General features: G+C 43.8%; 2 protein-coding genes across 3 annotated transcripts in view; both read right to left on the bottom strand.

The window, feature by feature from the left end:
- LOC146302452 (disks large homolog 1-like) overlaps window positions 1-10,211 on the bottom strand; it is a 14,475-nt gene extending 4,264 nt beyond the window's left edge. Inside the window, exons 1-5 of one of the 2 annotated variants that reach the window (XM_084684730.1) lie at window positions 9,855-10,211; window positions 8,956-9,087; window positions 4,415-4,500; window positions 483-602; window positions 1-56 (exon numbers count right to left, since the gene is read on the bottom strand). The exon at window positions 1-56 is cut by the window's left edge and continues 448 nt beyond it. In XM_084684730.1, the coding sequence (XP_084540856.1) occupies window positions 45-56; window positions 483-602; window positions 4,415-4,500; window positions 8,956-9,087; window positions 9,855-9,873 (369 nt within the window). In that variant the 5' untranslated portion in view covers window positions 9,874-10,211 and the 3' untranslated portion in view covers window positions 1-44. The remainder of the gene's footprint in view (window positions 57-482; window positions 603-4,414; window positions 4,501-8,955; window positions 9,088-9,854) is intronic. The other variant, XM_084684729.1, reaches the window with a different exon arrangement.
- Window positions 10,007-21,934, bottom strand: gdpd2 (glycerophosphodiester phosphodiesterase domain containing 2). The gene is made up of 15 exons (XM_084684728.1): window positions 21,811-21,934; window positions 19,506-19,732; window positions 15,573-15,676; window positions 15,192-15,285; window positions 15,031-15,090; window positions 14,760-14,858; window positions 14,492-14,585; window positions 14,143-14,288; window positions 13,392-13,474; window positions 13,119-13,278; window positions 12,792-12,995; window positions 12,560-12,708; window positions 11,945-12,092; window positions 11,727-11,809; window positions 10,007-11,265 (listed from the first exon to the last, which is right to left on the bottom strand). The coding sequence occupies exons 2-15, from the start codon at window positions 19,590-19,592 to the stop codon at window positions 11,190-11,192; spliced, it is 1,587 nt and encodes a 528-aa protein (XP_084540854.1). The 5' UTR covers window positions 19,593-19,732; window positions 21,811-21,934; the 3' UTR covers window positions 10,007-11,189.
- Between the last annotated feature and the right edge of the window lie 139 nt (window positions 21,935-22,073).

Here is a 22,073-nt window from a genome sequence, read left to right as displayed (position 1 = left end):
ATAATTAGTTGAAATGATGTCACCATGTTAGTCGCGCGCATTCCTCATCCATCACACTGAAACACAACATGAAGATAAGGATAATACACCGTCACATAGAGAACAGTCCACCACCTCAATCAATGCACTGCTAAGAGCCAAACTATAAACGAGGTTCTGAAATCAATCATAAGGAAGGTTCCAGTGGGCTCAGCACAGGCTGGGGTCCTGACACTATCAGTCTGAGTCTCTGGTTGGTTCCGTTGGTTCTGGGATTGTATGTGAAGCGCTGTGGGCTCCGCTGGTTAATAACATGTTTAAAAGGTCATTCAGCTTAATGAACAGTAACAAACGTGTCAAGACGTTAAGGGCACCCTGTGACGCTTCGCTGAGCAGGCTGGCACGCACAACAAACACTCATTGGTGCACAGTTTTGTTCAGGGCGTTTCCTCCCCCCCCTCCCCCCGGTTGACCCCTCGGTGACCCCCCCCACCCTCACTGACCTTGGGGGCGTGGATGTGGGAGCGGCTCACCAGCCCCGACACCAGCTCCACCTTCTGGGGGCTCCGCCTGCTGAGCACTCGGACCCGGGACACCCCCTCGCTGTCCTCCTGGTCTGGCTTCTACAGGGAACACAGGGGCAGTGTCAAAACAGCAAGGACAGGGAGACAGTGGAACGACCCAGTCACAATCAGGCTTTATGGAAAAGGCCTACAGCATGAACTGCTTACCTATGGATACATCTGTCTGTATCTGCACATTAATGAGGGAAAAACACTCAAATAGATGTGAAAACTATGTGAAAACTGAAATATGATCTGTAGTAACACGTGCAGCAGGATACCTAACTTTATGAGCTGAAAAGCCACTTCAAATAGTGTAGAAAGGTTGGAATAACCTAGCTGCTCACTCTCCCTCCCCCCCCCACTCTTTCTTTCTTTTCTTCTTTCTGTCTGTCTTGCTAATGAGCACTGACATGTATGTGTTGTTCAGACAGCAGCAGAGCAGAGACCAGCAGAAACAAAGGAGTGAGGGCTGGACCGGATGGTTCAGTCTGTCACATGTCTGCTAAACACTGAGACTATGGGGTGACTGGAGAGGAATGGGGTGAAAGCAGAAAGGTGTGATCTCCGATGTTTCAGCTAACACACAGTGCAGAGAGGGAGACGACCCAAATGTCCTAAGAAATCGTCTAAAGATGTCGACAGCTATTAATATATATGTTTTATCCCATTGAGCATTGAGCCATTTAAGTTCAAGCTGACATTGACACAGGAGCTGCTTCAGTCCTGAGTGAGACCTGCATGGTTTGTTGCCACACAGTCTCCTGCACAGACCCTAATCATCCAACAGAGGGCAGACTTTATATCCTACCATGGCTAACCGGTGAAGCAATGTCACACACAGGGTCTGATTGAACACACTATATGATGATCCTGACCTAATCACAGGCCACTGGTCCACCTAGCTGAAATCAAGGCTTGACTACATCAAGACCCCTTATGATAGCACAGAATGTTTACACCCCAACACACGGACACCAGCACGCTGCAATGCAGGTTCCTAGACCTTTGTGAACACATCAACACATGAAGGAGTCTAGGGCCTAGGGGAGTGAACCTGGGCTTTGTCCCTGAATAGGCCCACACATGACCTCCTCAGTCCCTGTGCTCCGGTGTGTTGTTGAACTGAGAGTGCCTCTGTGAGCCAGTGTGGTATGCAAAGGCTGGTGTTCCAGAGACGAGAAGTGTGTTGGTCAGTGATGGCTTAGCTGCCACGTAGCCATGGTGACAGGCAGGTCAGCAGACAGTTCCAGAGCCCAGGGTGCCCTCCTGCCCTCTCAGATGCCCCCTCTGTCTAATGGTGGCAGCTACTGTAGGTGGACACCCTGTGCAGCCCTGGAACAGCCACACGCACACACACAAACACACGCAAACACACACACACACACAGTGTTCAAGAACACACGTAAACACATACATGAGCACACAGACAAACAGAAGCACATGTTTGCACCAAGCCTAGGACTGCTCATCATGAGTCAACAAACATACACAATTCATTAGTTATATTTCAATTTCAAACTTCATTTAACAATCATGGTATGTAATGATAATTTAAGGGCCAAACCAAATGTATGACACCAGTGACTAATTAACAGTCACCATCCTATCATTTGCATAATGATAATGTAATCCATATTCAGTCTCATCCCTCCCATCTCTACACAAGCTGCTCCTCACCCTCACCTGCCTCTCTGCACCAAATCAGTGAATTTGCAGACTCATTTAATTTCCCCCCCATCCTCTACTCAGGTGACAGCATGCCTAGAATACTAAAGAGGGGAGAGGGAGGAATGGAGGGCCTCACTGGGTGGCCACTAAGCTGAGCTCTATCTCTGAGTCCCCCTGAAGCCCCTCACATACAACCCTCCTCTGCTATAGGGACCAGGGGAGGGGCTGGGGCTGGCCTCTGAAGGGCGGTGGTGGGGGCTGGCCTCTGTAGGGCAGGGGCTGGCCTCTGTAGGGCGGTGGCGGGGCTGGCCTCTGTAGGGCTGGGGCTGGCCTCTGTAGGGCTTGGGCTGGCCCCTGAAGGGCTTGGGCTGGCCTCTGTAAGGCTGGGGCTGGCCTCTGTAAGGCTGGGGCTGGCCTCTTTAAGGCTGGGGCTGGCCTCTGAAGGGCTGGGGCTGGCCTCTGTAGGGCTGGGGCTGGGAACCTGAAGTACAGTAGGGAGGCAGAGATGGTGGCTGGGATAGTGGAGAGAGCATTTGTGGGCTGAATTAGCTTCCCACAGGGTGGATCAGAGGAGTGGTGGGAGGGGAGCGACCAGGGGGAATAACTACTCTAACATTTTAACCACCTCTGGGATGAGGGAATGGGTGATGATATACATTGATATGGATAACTGAGAATCTAGTATCTCATTAACACTCTCTGTCAGTTTCTCTGTGACTACTCTGATATTCCGGTTCCTCTCCAGGCATGGCTCCTACCTTGCCCCTCACACTGAGCTCAGGATGAGCAAGTGACAGCCCTGAGCCCTGCCACACAATCTTCTACATGAACACGTCAATGAGTTCAATCCGGTAAGTGATTACTGACATGTTGATTGCACATTGCCTTTTACGTACAGAGATGCTGTACAGACTTAGCACATAAATAAAAAAATATTAAAACATACTGCCATTACATGATTGTTTGAGGGGGAAGGGGCTGTTCAATCATGACAGGATATAAAAACGACTTTTGGCTAGAGGAACATGTCAGGTAAGAGAGTGTCCCATCAGACACTGTGGATTGATTTATGAGCTATCACTTTACATTAAAAACCTCTTCACTTAGAACAGCTGAGATGGCGGTTGTGGAAACACACACGCAAGCAAGCCTGCACAGACACACACAGACACACACATGCCACTTTGAAGGTAGTTCTTCTAATCCCAGTGCTAAAACCAGACCAAAGAGTATTCACTAAATGGCCCATGGAAATCAGCCAGGGGTCAATTTCATTAGCCTTTTGGCTTGGCTTGAGCAAAGTTATGAGGCTGTATAATCATGCAGTTGCTATGAGTTAAGGCATCACAGCCCATTCAAGAGCCATTATGGCAGCAATGACAAGGTCCTGGTTTAAACACATAAACAAGCGTTCCATCCAATAACAGGTGCCTGCAGTACTGCACATGACCAGGTATCATCACAGCACTCCCTCACTTCCCAACTGAATGTCTATGAAACGACCCTGTCCTCTGCGGTGATTGGCCTCACTAAAGGAGGGGAGTTTTCTCAAGCGCACAAACACACACGCACAAACCCCCCGTTTGAACTCCCAAGTGATTCTTTTCCCTGAGCTCTGCTATAAATACGAGAGCACGTGACTTGAGGACACTTGTAATGGAAGGCCTGGGTGACATCGTCATAGCGACCCACTGATGAGCACATGGTGTCGCCAACACTCAAGTGACTAATGCAGCGGTGTCTGTCTGCTTTTTTCTCTCTCTTTCTCTCCCCTGCATATCTCTCGCTCAAACTTTCGCTCTCCGGACACTCCTCTTCCAATTGCTCTCTCTCTCTCTCCTTCTCTCTCTCTCTCTCTCCCTCTCTCTCTCTCTCCCTCCCTCTTTCTCTCTCTCTCTCTCTCTCTCTCTCTCTCCCTCTCTCTCTCTCTCTCCTCTCTCTCTCTCTCTCTCTCTCACACACACACACACTTTCTTTCTCTGCCTAGGTGGCATGGAGTCATGGTATATGCTGAGAAATATTTCTATGTGTTGTGCTGTGTGGGAGTGAATGGACTGAGGTCATGAGGCTAGATGCGTGTGTTCTGTAATCTTGGGCGTAGTGCATACCAATATTGACTAAGCACAGCTAGCTGATCAACACAAAGTATCACTGAGTGTTTAGTTTCCATAATAAACTGAAGATGTTCATGTTGGTTTTACCTCCCAGGTGTCTTCACTGCTGTCCTCCTTCACATCGTTCTCAGCTGTGTTGAGCTGCAAGGTCACCTCGTAACATTCTTGAATGTCTGTGTACAAACAATACAATTATCAATAAAAAGACCCTTGTCAGTCTCATTCTTGATTATGTTTCAACTAGCCATGTGTTCTGACTTCAGATGAAGTCTATCAGTTTGTGTTGTGCAATGTCCATGGACCCCTCTGAATGACTTGTCGACTTGCCGTCTGTGGGTGCAGCGTGTGAGCACCTCTCTCAATACACCACCACTAGGCCATGCTCTCCTCCCAAACAGGCCAGTCCAACCCTTAAGGCTTCTTTCTGCCAACCCCAAACTGCCACATACACACTCATCCCCTCCCACATACCATTAGTTTATGCCCATTACCCTCGGTTTATCATCCTCCCTAATTTAATGAAGTTTCTTAAACAGTGCTTTCAACCCCCCCCCCCCCCCTCTAGTGGGTCACTGGCCATTGCCCCTGTCCTGTGTTCACCGATTGAGTGACAGCCTGTTGACGAGAATGCAGGGGGACAATGTTGCTGATGTCACAGTCCCTCACAGAGCCCCATGCTGCACTGCTGACATAAAGAGGTCGCTGTTCTCATCCAAGGCTCATGAAGTGCTACAACTTTTTCCAAGTTCAATGTCAGGACTATCTGAACTTGGATAAGGAATGAGCTACGTGTACAGCTATGCTGTTTTGAGCTTGATAAACACTGTACAGAATACACTGATGTTCCCAATGTAACTGAAAGTTTGACTGCTGGGGTGTGTGTGTGGTGGGGGTTTGAGCATCCCAACAGCAGTTGGAACAAAAGTGAAAGAATGGGCCTCATGTGACTCATCCCTGTACAGAAAAGTGTCTGTGTGGAGGAGTAGAGCCATGTGTGGGTAGAGGATTTATCTGCCCAGCAGGTTGAAGAGTGAATGTGAGCACACACAAGTACAGGTACTCATTTTAGCCATCAAAAATATAAAAGGGCATTCCACGTGGCATTCCCCACGTACCCTAACTGCCTTGTGGTAGAATCACATTTTTACACAACACAGTTCTCATGGGAGTGTTGTGTTCCAGCAAATCAACTGTATCAGGTGACCTGTAGCTATAGGGAGAAGACAGCACATTGCCATTATTTGCATAAAAATCTTGGTGGCTCACCAGGTAGTGTGTGTACCACTCACTGGTTCGATTTCAACCTGAGCAATGTTCTGCATGCCTCCCCTCTCTCTCTCCCCTGCATGTCCTGTCCACATACTGTCATCTCAAGCAAAAATGCCCAATAATGTATCGTAAAAAACAATTGTCAAATCAAAAGCTCTAAATCCAAACGTTTTCCCCCAACCCTTCAAGTTTCCAAAAGCTGTTCCAAAGCTATTTCAACCCTCAAAGACCACATACATTCCTGACTGTGGAACAAAAAAAAAATCCTGTTTTCTACTAGGGAAGAAGACTTTTCTGGTTACGTCTTTCCCAGATCTCTTAACGGAGCTGCTCCCAGTGTGGGTGACCATAGTCTGGCCTTTCTCTGGACCTCAGTCCTGGGAGCTGGGACTTTCCACAGCTCTGGCCTCTGTCCGACTGCACACAGCCGGATCAAGCACAGTCACACTGGATCTGAATGTGTGTGCATGTGTGTGTGGGTGAGTGAGTGTCTATTGTCTTTCTCCATTTGTCGTGAAGATATTCAAGTGAATTGGAATCATTGGTCCCCTTGCTGCCTTGGTGAATCAGCCCCAAAAAAGAATGTGCCCCTGAGTGCTTTCAATGATGACACACTGCTCGTTGGAATCAAACATTCAGCAAAAATTGGGTCACAATTAAAGGGTTGGGGGATAGCTCTGACCCCTCCCCCCAACCCAATTCCCTATAGCTGAAATCATCTTCTGTCATGCTACTTTGGGAGTTGTGGGAATGTTTGTGTGTACATGTGTTGTGTGCTGTCTGTGTGTGTGTGCCAGAACGCTCTGCCACCCCCTCACTCTCTCAGCTCCTCATCCTGCATGTTTGCATGTTGGGGAACAAAGGGATGAGTCCGCAGTTAAGGCGACCTTTGTCCATGATTGTGCAACCACGCAGACATCCAATCAAGTGTTCTGTGCTTCAACTTCCCACACTGCATTGCAGGCCCCGGACATTACTACACACTGTAGAAGACTATAAAGTAATTTTTGTCCTCCATATTAACCACTGAACCACATGCAGATCCGGTAAACACCATCAAACTTTGTAATTCTGTGGTAAATGTAAGAATACATATTCAGTTAAATATTTACATACAGAAATTACTCCATTGTAAAAGGCCAAAATTAACAATAACTATAAATGTCCTAATCAAGTAATAATGAAAGGCCAAGTAACGGAATCTTTCTTTTTACATACTGTACAGTCCTGACAGTAATGATGATAGTAGCAACAACAAACCCAGTGTATATGACCCAGAGCCTGTGAAAGTAAACAAAGCAAAGAGACTGATGCGATGAGTAATGTTTAAATTGCACCATGATCCTGTTAGCTCTGTAAACACGCTGGGCCTCCGCTGTGTCCAGTCTAATGAGAACCACATGTAGGGGTTAAGAGAGCCCAGCCTGGTTTGACCCTGTCCAGATCCCTACCTGAGACACACACATAGAAACACACACACACAGACAGCAGGGGCCTATCCCCTCTGCTTTACAGTATCCCCAGGCTGATCTCAGATCAGCCAGCCAGCCAGGCAGGCGAGGGGAGGAGGCCAGCTGGACTAGCATGGCAAGGCAGCCATGAGCTGTTTATACTCCTCCCTACCTCCAGCTCTCAGCCACTGCACATTCCTGCTCTGAATCCTGAGGAATGTTTGGAATCCTGATTTGGAATCCAAATCCTTGTCTCTGTGCAGCCTGGACTGCTGTGTTTCTCTTGGAGGCCTGTGGTCTTTAATAGCTGACTAGAACTGATAAGACAATGCTGAACACATTACAGAAACATCATAGGCTAATGAAAATGTTATCCCTACTCAGTGACAATATAACATGGAGATACATGTTTCCTCAGTTAGCCATTGAACCTGCTATTATCAATTTTGAAAAGGCTATAAATGTAACAGATTACTTTCTTTATAAGCAAATCAGACACAGTTTGATGAGGGAAGCACTGTGCCATCATCATAACAACAGCCATCATCATCATCATCATCATCACGTGTGTTATCATCACCGTCAAGTGTGAGTGTGTTAGCCCAGGTCAGACCAGCATTCATGTCTGTGGAGGGAGATGATGAGGGAGGACAGGGCAGCCTCCCCGCCCCCCTCCCCACCCCCACCACCACCACCACCACCACCACACATCCAGATGACCCATCCCCCCATCAGAGCTCCAGAGCAGGGTCTGTAGGCTGGGGCCGCTCTGCTCCTCCTCAGCTCTCCAGCCCTGGAACAGCAGCAGGCCCACAGGCGGGCGTCATTAGGGCAGAGCCAGCCATGGCAATTAGGAGGACCACTCAAGCATTTGTTAAATGGAACTCATTTATTTCCTCCGCAGTGTTAGAAAGAAAGATAGAAGTTTCATTTGCACAGGTGCTCCTCCGGAGTTGTTGAAGTATCAAGGGGATGTTTACGAGTACGAGTTTGGTTCGTCACTCTGCCTTTAGGTCTCAGACAAATATGTGAAGTGACGTCATGCAGGCCTACGCTCATGGTATAGCGCAAGCGAATCTGGGACTAATCAGCGTCACGTCCTGTTAGTGACTAATATGCTGTAATACATCTCTCACACTAACATTCTATCTTAGCCAAACAAGAGAAAAACTAATCTGTCTGTTGATGATCCACACAGTATTTGGACAGGCTGACACACGGTGTATAAAAACTGACATACTGTACAAGTACAATGAAGCACATTCTATTTATAAGGTAAGAAGTTTAAACTTCACAGAACAAACCTACAGCCCTCTAAAGGGTTTGGAGAAGCAGCCATCCAATAAAAAGATTGTGTTGAGGAGGTGGCCATGTTTAATAGGATTTCATTACATAGGAAAGAGGGGGGTATACAGCAAACCTTTGTGAGTCGAGCTGAAAGACCTCTTTCATGGGACTAAATTGAGAAACATTTAGGCTCAGTTAACTTCCCACGCAAATTAATATAACCTGCCCCTGTCTACATCCTGTGGACCTAACTAAAGGCAATAACAAGACTACACAAACACACCAGCACTACTCTCTGTGTACAGTGCATGTTTACTTAAAAGACTACAAAACTATAGGAATCTGTTTGTGGACATGGAATGAGGCAATAGAGAGAAGGCTTCACAACTATGATAGGCGTAGGGCCTACTCATTTGAATCCTAGTTTTATTGAGTGGGAAGTGAAACCATCTCTGGGATAGCTCTGGACACACCAGTTATATACTGTAGATACAGAGTTATAATTACTTCTGGACTGTACCAGAGAAAAGGGAACTGAATGTTATTTCTGACAGTTGGGATGAAGGGTGTTAATGAAGAAGTAGTTTAAAATCAAAGCACTCCATGTTTACCATGTCTTACCAAGCAGGGCTTGAAATAGCTGGCTCCCAAAGATGGCAGAGACTTTCCCAACGCTGGTCTTCAGTGCCTGCTCCTCTGGGCTAGTCAGACTCTCCTGGTACTGCCTCAATAGCTCAACAGCCCTCTCTGTGTCTGACAACACAACATCAACAACATCATGTAGAACCTCTCTGTTTCTCTTCTTTCCAGTGCAGAAGTTTTAGGCAATATTGATGGTGATGGATATTGGATACTTATAATTGCAATATCGTCAATTGTCTTAGGTTTAAGTCATTAAACCACAGACAAGGTTTTTCATTTTAGAAATGGAAAAAGTCTGAACTGAAAATAACACACAATTATGAAGTTCAAAGCACAACAAAAACCATGGTCATTGCCATGGTCCGATGTTCTTGACGGATGAGGACTTGAAAGATTACACGTGCAGTTGGATTTTGCCCTTTCGATTCGAGGGTAACTGTCGATGCTGCTATTGGCGAGGGCATTATTAGTAGGCTAGGCTATAGGCTACTCCTACACACAGCTGTGCTGCTGAGCCAGTTGTGAAGTTACAGTGTGATTAACGCAGCCTTGCGATGCGCCAGCCTAGTTCAAAAATGAACGTTTGATAGTCTACTTGTTATGAAGTTTAATAGGTGCAGCGAATAACTTTATTCACCACGTGATTCTACATTGTCATATGAAATAAAAATGCTTCCTGCTTCCCCAGATACTTTACTGTAGAAATGCACTCACACAGTTCTATAACCTCGGCTAGTCTACTTGTGATTTAAAATGCGTCTGTTGCCTTCAACTTTCCACCCGAGGCTGAACAGTTCACATAGTAAAATAGAGGCCTAGAGAACATAACACGTTCAAAACTTCAATAAACAAGTATGTAAGATGATGTGCTGACTTACCATACTTATGAACCATCATGTAGCCTACCTACGGAAAATGAACTTTAAATTCGAGTGAAAAATAATAAAACAAGACTACTAACGGAAATAAGGATGCAACTGAATAAAGTTCCTCAGACGTGTAAACAGAAAACGCGTGTCCACGACCAGAATTTAATTTCATCACGCAGTTTTACTTTTCAACTTCACAACCGAATGAAGACACTCCCATAGTCGTTACTGTTACTTTGTGCCGGCAGCTGGAATTCACTTGGAAAATTACACGAGGCGTAGTATGTCAAGTTCTCGGTACCGGGAGTTCAGTTGAAAAAGTGAGTTGTTATCTTAGCTGAGTCGCACAGCCTGCTCCTCGCACTTGCCTCGCCCGTCAGCGTTTATACCCACCCATGGCAAGAAACAATATTGGTATATATTTGGATTGGGGTAATAATTTGAAACTCACTGTATTAATATTAATCATTGCCTTTTGTCTTTATGAACACCATCATCGTCAACAATAACAACAGTCAAATATTTATGCTAATCAGTTTAATGTTGCGTTAATTGGTCTCTTCACTTTGACCCATCTCTTTGCCCCTAACCGCTTTACAGAAGAAAGCAGAGATGGTCAATTCACAGCAGACCTATGGCAACTAAGAACATGTATGTGGATCGTCAATGAAAATATGGTATTGCCTGCCATCTACTGTTAACAAACAGGACGACATATAGGCCTAAACAGTTTTTGCAGGGCTGACAGATATTTCAAAAAGTCCATAAGTTTATGCATATATCTTTTCGTTCTCTCCACGTGCCCTCACACACGCACACACAGTGAACTGAAATACTGGTGTAGAAAAATAGATTAATTCAACAGAATCTACACCAACCCAGAATTGTGAATAATACAGGTCCTTTGATTAGTTTAGTTTCTATTCAAATTTCACATTTTCAAAAAAAGGATATAAAAAGGATAGGTACACAACACATACTGCACATAAACATGCTGGTACACACACACACACACACACACACACACACACACACACACACACATGTTCATCATTCAAATTAATCTATGTACGGTACATATTTGGCCATTTGAGACAGGTCTATAAATACATAGAAAGTGTAAAAAAGAAATACAAAAAAGACAACTATTTGAAATGAGTCGCACAAAGAAAAACAGTAATAAAACAGCCTTTTAAAGCACAGGGTCCATCACATTTTTTCAATTAACCCATTATAGAAACATTTATGAAAATATTCCAGACTCAGGGCTGAGACATTTAGGTGACATAAAAGGGGTTTAGTTCAATATATTCCAAAGTCAGCTTTCATTAGATCCAGGCAAAGCTACTCAGAAGGTAAGAAGGGGGACATTTCTCTCTGGTTCCAGGTGGAGCATCTGTGTGTCTTTGCTTTCTTTTCCCTGTTGAGTCAGACACAAGCCATGACCTCATTTCATAATGTTAGACTAAATATAAAATACATGTATAGAAGGATGGAGCTACAGTACTGTTAATTGAATCCACATGGGTAATTGTCTAAATATGATTTTGAGATTCAACCACAGATTAAATTATATTAATGATGAATATCAAACTAAGAGTGGGTTCATTGTGATGTTATAACAGATCTGATGAAGCACTGTTTAAGTGATTTGATTAAATTGAATTAATAAAATGTAGCATTTTTTGGAAGTCTTGAAAGGAGCCAATAATTCTATTTAGATACATTTTTATTGTACCAAATCTTTTGACATTGTCTACCTTTAGAATGAATTAAACTGCAACTGTTCTTCATAGAAAGTAGAGTGACACATCCCTTTCCAAATACACTACAAAGGCAGCCTCCATTGCTGTCCAGAAAAAAGATCAGACCTCTACTTACCTCTGAAAGATGAACAATCCAAACATAATGAGCAATGACATCAAGTCGACTGTGATCCATATAATTCTGTACAAGTTAGAACCCTGAACACACACACACAGTTGGCAGTTACTTTATACAAGCATCAAACATTCATTAAGGAGAGACTATGCTAGGATCGTTATTCACTTCAAGGTAAGAGAAAGTGCCGAAGGAAGGAGGAGGTGAGAGTCCCTTACCAGAGTCCAGTGGGGCTGGGTCATGTCCTGTAGAAGGTGGCAGGCATTGGTGGTCACAGAGCTGGCTCCTGAGCACCACAGCAGAGAGAAGAGCCAGCGCTCATTCACCACCCACAGGTTCACCGACACATTTCTGCTTCGCAGCTCCCTGTCACACGTAAATAACATCATAATAGAAAATAATTCAAAGACTCAAATGTAGCTGCCGCTATAAGTTTAATGGCAGATTAGTCAGGAGTTATCTTACACTGTGCTACTCCAGCAAATACTCAAAGAGAGAGAGAGAGATAAAGACAGAAGTAATCAATCATGAGACCAAAAAACAAACAGTTTGCTTAAAAGCTCTTTTCAGTCATTTATTACACTGAGTAAACAAAAAGCTTAGCTAGAGGATTCACTGGGGTGCTCAGCCATTAAACAACCCACCTGGACGAGAACATTGTTTGAATCCCATTCTCGCCCTGCGGCGGTGCGTGTCTTAATATTCAGCACTTTGTCTGGGCAAACCACAGTCATGCACTGGTGTTCAACAGAGGTGCAGTAAGATGGTTTCTGGGAAAAGTTGTTTGTATCTGTTCTGAGAACAAGGTGAGAGAAGTAACGGAGGGTATTCACCTGATTTCTGCTGCGCTCAGAGAACTGTATTTTACATTCAGGTGGTCTCCTCCATACGTGTCCATGATAGACACATTGTCATAGACCTGTATGAAACCAGGTGCGGCCTCCATCACGTCCTTCCTCTTAGTACTGGGAAGCCAGAGTATCTAGAAAGAGAAAAACATAAAACATGACAGAATGGTGTATTTCTGTTTGATGTAATCTGCATCGATGTAAACATTCCTCTTACCAGGTTTTGAGGGATGCCAGACATAAGGATGGTGCTGACTGTGATGTTGACATCCTGGTTGTCCTCGTTCTTCAGGTCAAAGATGAGCGAGGTGTGGTGCTGCTTGGCCAGATCCAGGAGTTGGACCAAGGAAGGGATACTCTGGTTCTGGGCTTCCCGCCTCTCCTCCTCGGAAAGCTTGGAGACAGAGTAGAACGGATCTGACTGGGAAAAGGAGTCGCTTGGTTAGTTATGGATTAGGAAAACCATTCACCCTCTGCATAAAAACATATTTTTCAACTGTACTATTAAAGAAAAAAAAATATATATTCATGTATTATCCCTTACCTGTAGGAACCAGCTGCCAGCATTCAGACTCTCTAAATCTGCCCAAGACAGATTGGTGCTGTGGTTGAACTCCAGACCAGGAAACTTCTCCTTCACATCTGTAGTCCTCCTCAGGAATTCATGGTGATGGTCATGCATCAGAAAAGGAACTCTATCCTTACTGAGAGAAAAGACCCAAACCCAGACACATACCGAGCTTGAAACCAGCTAATAATTTAATTGCAATTGTTGTATTCTTATTTATTTTTACCCCATGAGCTTCCATGATATTACCTGAGCTGCACATCAGTCTCAAAAGCTGTCACGTTGCACCCCACGCTCCTCTCGAACGACATCATGGTGTTCTCCGGGGCCAGCTGAGCACAGGGAGGACAGATGGGTGAGGAACACTCGTGTTCTACATAACCAAGCTCCCCTCAGGCTGTGTGAACACACACAGAGCCATGAGCATGACACTGCTAAGCAGAGCTCAGGGGTGATAGCTAATGGTGTTAAGTAACAGAGCGGGGCCAGAGCACCGCGGCATATGGGACCCTCACATGACTGGACATTAATTCAATCTTAAGTATCTGGTTAGGGAAGTGACGGGAACTGGGAGGTGTCCTACAGTAATGCAAGCAAACACTAATCCTAGGTCATGAAACTGTATCTTGACTTTCTTTTCTTTAAAACATCTTAGGAGTTGTGTAGATCACTGGCACCCCTATCTCCACTAAAACAGGAGATAGGCAGCAGTAAGGGATATGGTTCAGGTTATCTAGGTCATATTTCTAATGTTTTTCAGATAACGTAGAGCCAGCTAGAGGCCTTGGGGGCAGTTAAGGTGTGCAGAGACATGTTGAGACAGGAAATAGCATTAATTGTTATGCCTGTATGGGTGTGTTTTGCGGGGGGTGGGGAGTTGTTTTATTATTGCTGTCTGATATTGACCACCTTTTGACAACTGGATTCTCATAACTCCACACTCTTCAATCACCATGTCTGTTTTTACCTTTGATTTTTAACATCAAAATAAGTCCCTCACCATTGGTGACCCACGATGGCCAACGAGAGCAGGTTTAGAAGGGAGCTCATCAGCCTCGAGAAGGCAAGGGGAGGTGATAAGCAAGGGGCTGAGGAAGATGGCTACCGACACCAAAACAAAAACCACCATGATCAAGACCTTGGAGACTGAGGAGGGAACATAATGATACAGATCAACAAAACATGCACCGTATGTGAATAATTTTTGACACTGAATTGACTGCTTCATTGCTTGCATCAGAACATAGCAATCTGTATAAATCTTAGAATCTATTATATTAAATGTCTATAGTTATGTTTCAAATCCTAAGTCATTCTGCAGCCTAACAGTGGGCCTACTGAATACTGACCTGCTCCTCTGGCTGAGTGGAAGCCCTTGAACACCAGCCAGCTGAGCAGGGTTAGGGCCACCACACCCCCCATCTGCAGGAAGGGAGCCGTGGCCTGGGGAGCACACACATTACATGCCCAAACAGGTGAGGATCATCACATGCCACTGACACACAGAACTCCTCAATGCTCAGACCCAGAAACCCCACATCACACTCATGCTCCAACAGTCTCACCAACATACTTCACACACAATTGCAAGACTCAGCACGGTTGGTTCTACAGTACCTGCAGAGACAGAAGAACAGTCTGCCACTCTCTTTTCCACTTCAGACTCATCCCTGTGACCCCTGCGGTGATAAATAACACACCTAGAAGCAGGAAGAACTGGACAGCAGAGACAGACAGGACATCTAGTCAACAGAACAAAACAACCTACTGACATTCATGATACTGCTAAATAGATCAACATCAGTCATATTTGACTACTTCCACATAAGAACATGTTAAATTGAGACTTTTACATTTAAACATGTTAAATTAAGACTGGTCCAGATACCTTGTGAAGGCAGTGTAGGTCCAGCGGTTCTCTCAAGACAACTTGGAAAAGTGCAAAGAGCTGTAATAAATCATTGAGTATTAGCTTGACAGCATGCTAAAACAATCAGTTAAACGCATTAGTGCAATGCTCAGTACGGATTCCTTCCTGCCCCCTCTTACCAGTAGTAAGACACAATAGATGGTGATCACAGCAGAGATGATAATGAACACCATAAACCAGTTCACCCACAGCTTGAGCACAACAAAGCCCTTCCTGATTCAAAAGCAAATGGTCAGGCACATGGATGGATGGCCATGGATGGATGTTAAATACAGAGCATGTTCCAACATTTACTATACAGGAAATCATGTTGATGTCATAAACATAGATTCTACTCTCAGCTATAGGGAAAGTACAGCATAAATGGTGACTTTCACAGTTTAAAGTGCTTATGTATATACAGTACACATACAGCATATAAAATCCACAAGATAACGGTAATTAGGTAGGTATGTGTGTATTTGTGTGGGATGTTGCATAACTAATATGTCCAAGCTCACCAGTTTACGTCCTCCCGATCGTTGAAAGTGACCAGACAGATGTACATCCAGCAGAGAGTAAGCAGGGTCACCAAGGTGAGGATTGAGAACCAGCAGTAGGCAAACTGGAGCAGAGAGACGACATTCATTATGGCATGCCCTCAAGCACAACAGCAAACTGAAAACCACAAGTAGCTAGATCCTCTCTTTCTTACGTCAATCATTCTGTGTGTGCGCGTGTGTGTGTGTGTGTGTGTGTGTAGAATATGTTCTGTGTGACGTGTGTATGAGGTGCTCGACTGCCCTGAGGCTCTTTGGGGCCGTTTCAAAGAATTTTCATGTTTAGTATCGCTTGATGCACTTCATAACTGTCAAGACAATAGCTTTGCCAGCACACCAGCCTCCACCATTCTCATAGGGGCCAAACAAAAACAACCATCCCCCTCTAGAAGCTGGAATCCATCCCCCCTTTTGTACTCCTGTGCCAGTTTGGTCCTGGGCCTCACACAAGCCTGCAAGTAAGTTTAGTAATTAGTCCTGGCACAACTTCCAATCCCTCAATCTTTTCTCACTCTAATTTTTTCCCTCCCTCTCGTATTCTCCCTCACTCTCATTTGCCCAATGATCAACTTTCTTCTTTTAGCCCCTTCAGACCTGAATTTTTTCTGCTGGGCAAAAAAAAAAATGTTCCTAGTTGATTCTTACTCCTTTATAGCATAGAAATAAAGGGGAAAAAAAACCTTTTGAAAACTCATGTTTTTATTGGTATTTTTTCATGTCCATTACAATGGACGCCACGACTAAATGAGCGTAAAACGCCATGAAAACTTAGTTTTACATAGGCCATGTTTTTAACATAGGAATCATGTAACAGTGGAACCTCCAAACACAATTAAGTTGATTATTATCTTATTATCTTATCTATTGTTATACTTTTAATATTGTAAGCTAATAACAGATCACACAAATGGAAATTGTTTCCATTTGGTGGTTTCGGTGTGGCACAAAGCAAAGGTGGATGTTGCATTTGTCACAGAATACACGTGTTTTTCCTGTGCAGTATGGCCTCTTGCACCTGGTGGCCTCTGTTTTCTCATCATAATTTGGCATGTGGTCAACCATATCATACTGCACTTCAGGTAGGGGTCTTGCATCTTGAACTCGTGGTCTGTGGGCATGTGGTTGTGGCTCTGGAGACATACTGGGCCTTCCACGTTTTGCTGCCACTGGTTTATGGACACTCACCAGACACCGGGCCACATTCATCTTGAAATGGAGGAGGTCCAGGGTGTCTTTTGTCTGGAGATTGGCCTTCTTGGCATCCAGCCTGTACTCCAGCCAACTGTTGACCACAGCCAGATCAAAAGCGTGTGATCATTCTCAGGGTCCACTTTCTTGACCGAATTTCTGTGCGGTACAGACAAGCAGGTCAACACCTCCCATCACTTCATTGTACAGCTTGACCACCTCTGGACGGGACACCTTCAAAAATCTTTTCTGCTTTTTATCCCACCGCTGCACCTCATCCATCCTGCCAACACGAACAAAGTTGGAGGCCATGACAACTGATCTGCTGTCAAACCATTTGACCAGTGCGACCTTACCATCACGGCTTACAGCTTCATCACAGCTTCCTCGTGGCATTTTTGTCATCACTTTGTCGGACTGTAGAGGAGGGTTGGCAAAGCGACAGATCCTTGCTGTTCCAGCGGCATGAATTTTCCTCTCAGCCAGCAGTTCCAGAATATTGTATGACGTGAAATAATTGTCAAAATACAATTTGTGGTTGGTCTCTGTGATGCGCTGGCAGAGATGGTACACCACTCCAGCTCCAAGTCCTAGCTGAGTCTTCAACTGCTCTGACACTTCCATTGTAGCCCCTTGATGCAGCAGGAAGTCATAGGCCATGCCACTTTCCCAAACAGGAAGTATAATTTCACCCCCCAAGGGTGTGGCTTGCCTTTAACATACTGCTTGACGGAGAGAGCTCCACGAAATGGCACCATTTGTTCGTCAACACAAAGGTTTTCCTCTAGTGGAAGCTCCAAGCATCTCCTGCGCAGGGCATCATAGAGAGGACGTACCTTATAAAACACGTCATTGTTCTCTGCTGGCCTCTCCAAATTGTTAACCAAATGAAAATGTGACCGAAGCTGGAAGAATCTGTCACGGATCATAGTGTTACGAAAAATACCAATGTCCATCCCGGCTTCCCAGTACATGGAGACTTTTGGCATTTTCATCACGCCCATAGCTAGGTGGAGACCAATGAGGGTTCTGAGTTCTCCTGAACTGGTGGGTTTGAAACCTAGTGTGTCACTTTGCATTGCATAGATGTTGGTGCTGTCAGACATCAGATCGAAGAGTTCATCTGGTAAATACGGTTTGAAGTATTCGTATGGGCTCATGGGATGTCGGTCATAAATGAGATGATTCTCAAAGGAAGTATCAATGATTGTGGTGAATGGCCTATGGGCCACTTTATTTCATCCTTCCTGGTTACTGTAATCTGCTCATGGACATCTTCCTCTCTGTTCACAGTAATCTCTTCCTAATCCTCTCTCACTACACTTTCTTCTATCTCAACCTCAGCTGCCACCTCAAATTCTTCAAGCATGCATGGAACCTCTTCACTGTCACTTTTCTCTCTCCCTCGTCCTATCCAATAACAAAACAATTTGATTTATAACTATTTTTCCATAGTCTCACTTGTGACATATTTTATGCAATTTACATATTATAGAAGGCATACAACTTTATACTATACTCTCAACATCTACACTTACCCTCTATCTCATTCCTGCTCTTATCTTCCTAATTTCCTGAATCCAAGCAGTCAAGATCAGATATCTCTCCATTTACAAGGTGATCTAGGAAGTCTGCGACTTTATACTCTAAAAGCACATGTGTGATAAAATGGGTTATATACCTAATATACATATATATATATACAATATAAATCAATTGTGAAGTCATAGTTTAGCTATGAAATGCTTATAGGTATTTTTTCTTTGCATGTAGACACTGACTACATGTGTGCTGGCTAATATCTCTTGACTCCCGATGTCCATTGGGATGGACATTAAACTTTTAAAAAATCCAGTAAATTAATTAAATGGAATATTGTCAAAATAACTTGAAATATTTACACTTGAAATGGTTAAAATTATGCTGAGAGAAAATTTATTAGGCTAGCATGAACATTAATTAACATTTTTAATGAAATATAGGCACTTACTCCTCCCTCTCTCGAGCTTCAAAGCCATGCTTGTCTTATCTGATGTCTGAAGGGCTCTCAGATCAAGTCAAAGGTCATTGCACCATTGTGATTGGATAATAAGGAACCAATGAATAAGCATCATTCAAATAATGAAATCACAGATTTTCTATTGGTTTAGACCCAGAAATATGCAATGTCCATTCCAATGGACGACAGGTCAGAAGGGGTTAATTCATTTTCCAATAACCTGCCTCTCATACTGGACTAGGAAAAAAGTGGCTTTCTATCAGAAGCACGGGGAGCTGATGTGGAAAATATCCATGCTACCGTCACTGGATTTCATCCAATGGAATTTAAATCTGCTGTAATCACTAGTACTTTACAAAGTTAAGATGCTCTGCGGAGCAGGCACAAGCTAGTTTGGAACTCAACACCCTCAATTCCAGAAACATTTTTACTCAAGTTTCAGTATAGTAATGAATCACTGAGAAGACAAACCAGCCTAGACAAGTTGAAAAAACAAAGCTAAATAAAGTTAACAAGCTAATAACTAAATAAAACCATTTTAAAACCTCAAATAGATTTACTTATATACTAATATACAAATATTCAATTTGAATATAAGCATATCAATTAGGGCAGTGAATTTAGGGCAGCATGCAGTATTTCATCTGTAAGATATACTTTAAACGTGTATAATTGAAAGTGCAATAGTCCTTGAATGCAAAACATACCCTTTGCTTCTTCTCACTAGGGTGATTCCAGTGACAGCTGTACAGGCCTCTGCTGCAAATCCGGCAACAGCTCTCCCCAGGTGCCATGACTGTCCTTGCTCAGTGCTGTCCTGGAGAGGATTATGCTAGTGGAGATGGTCCTCAGGTTCTGGCCCTCCTGGAGACAGCTTTTGGCAGGCAGCGCTGTGTGAGGAGGGTGTTCGCTCAGCAGTGGGTTGACTCACTCACTAAACCCACACAGGGTGGGAAGAGGGGAAAACAGTTTGTGATAAATGGAAATTAAGAGATAAATAGAGTGTCTGAGAGCCCCGGTTCAATAATCTCCTCAATAGAGCATGTATGTGGGAGGGGGAGCCTCCTACAATGGCCAACTCTTTGGTATGTATAGAGAGCTCTTAGTTGACAAGCCTGAGAATGAAGTCACTCTGGAAGCGCATGCTGTTCCAGCGCAGTGGGCTTCAACTGATGGTGACAGGCACATCCACACACTGGTGGAAGGGAGGGGGGGTAGTGGGTTGGCTTGGCTGTTCCCATTGTCTGCAGAGTAGGAATGCCATTTTGGCAGTCTGAGGTGGTGGAATAGTACATAGGTGGTGCAGTGGATATGTGGCAACCCTGTGTCGTGAGAAAGGGGACTTGTACTCCATGAATTCATGAAGACAGTGGATAATAGGGTAAGAGATATGGTGTGGGTGTCTGATGAACAGGCTGGGGCACATCCTTGCAGTCCTGCTCATTTCCATTCACTGGCTAATGGAAATAAACTGTGGCGCCCACACAGCAAAGTAAGTAAACACAACTGCATGCTTTCAAACTGTTGCATGAAGCCATTATTTATAGAAAATGTGTTGCTAAAGCACTTCAAAAGGAACTGAAACATACAAATAAAATAGGAGTCGAGAGTAGGGGTTAATCACTTTCCTATAAAGACAGTAGTGATTGAAATGACAAGCAAATAAACTGTGGTGCAGAGTATATTTCAAATGCTACAGTACAGTATATGATTTGGATTTCACAATCAGATACTATAATGATAAGCCAATGTCCTAAACTAGTAGACAAAAGTTAATTTTATAAACAGTAACACTTTCAATCTTGTATTTTGTATGACGGGTGGAATGACAGATTTCCCACAACTACTTTGACGACTAATGTTGTTTAACAAGTAGTAAATGATCTCTTCCCCTGATCAGACTAGCATGTCTGAGCACGTACTGTACACCTGTTGGAAAGTAAAACCAAAGGTTTTAATAAAAATACAAATAAAGTTTCCAACCACACTTTTCACAGTGGAAAACTATGGTTTATTTGAGGAAAATTGACAAATTTGGAATTAGAAATTAACAGAACAAAGAATAGAAAACGTAATAATTTGGCAGCTGTTTTAATAGAGAAGGAACACCTCAAAAGACATTTACAGAACTAATTGTATCAGAACTATTTCTCTCTCTGGATTTTGCCAAGGCGATTGTCACAGACAAAACACAGATGTAACCAGTGTGAGAATGAAATACATTTTATTGGGACAAGGCACAATGTCAGTCAATTAAATCAAAAAGGTTGAGTAATCAACTTTCTTATGCACAGGTGCCAAGGATGAATCGTACCTTGTAAAGGAAATGCATTCAGATCAGATAAGAAGTGGATTCGTTTTTCAAGCCAAGATTTAATCAGGTTTGTGTCCTAACTGACAAGTGTACAAAGACTGGGTCATTGTACTCGTTGTTATTCAAGTCTTATGATACAAAATATCCTCAGAAGGTCACTGGTGTTTGAGTGTCTCTAAGTTTCTAAACTAATAATATGGAAGATTCAGAAGTAAACATGATTAAAGATGCTCATTTAAATTGCAAAGATAAATGCTCAGTCCTGTCCCTCAGAAGGGAGTTAAGAGCTAGAAATCACCGTTAGAGAGTCATTGAACTGCAAGGAAAACCTCATTATGTTCAACGGCAAAGTACAAGATATATATATTTTTTTTCATGGGGCCCAAAATTCCTGGCGGCGCCACTGAAATGCAACCCACTTTTACCAAAGGTACAGCTGCACGTCTGCCACAGGTGTATCCCTCTAGTAGGAATTAGAATGTCCATCAAATAGTAGTCAATTGTTTCATATGAGGATTTCCATCACGGGACAAAATCTAAATATATTGAAGCATGATCCAAATAGGCTATGCCATCCTGCACCCACCATTATACAACTTTGTAATCGTAATTAAATGTTTGGTTTAATCGACAAAACAGGGATCTTTCAGTACACCAGCACTATCAAAGACAAAGAGTAAGGAGAAAATCATACTTACACAATTAAAAGGTTGAAGAAGTATCGGGCTAGGCATCCTGATTACTAGCTAAGTTTGTCAGCTCATACCCCGTTCCTCCGTGGACAGAATGTCAATGGATCAGTATGAATGAGGGAGTTACGGAGTAGCTATAGCCTACCTATATGGGGAGGGAGGAACAAGGAGGGAACCATCTGAACGGGGTATCAGCATGTTCACAAGGGTTTTTACACCTGCAATTGCCTCGTTAGTTTGCTGCCACACACAAAACACCATGTTTGTGC

The sequence above is a fragment of the Hypomesus nipponensis genome, chromosome 1 (assembly GCF_054491055.1).
Source record: "Hypomesus nipponensis isolate SF chromosome 1, ASM5449105v1, whole genome shotgun sequence".
In the NCBI taxonomy this organism is placed as follows: Eukaryota; Metazoa; Chordata; class Actinopteri; order Osmeriformes; family Osmeridae; genus Hypomesus; species Hypomesus nipponensis.
The sequence above is the reverse complement of the archived record's forward strand: the minus strand, read 5'-3'. Positions and strand labels throughout refer to the sequence as shown.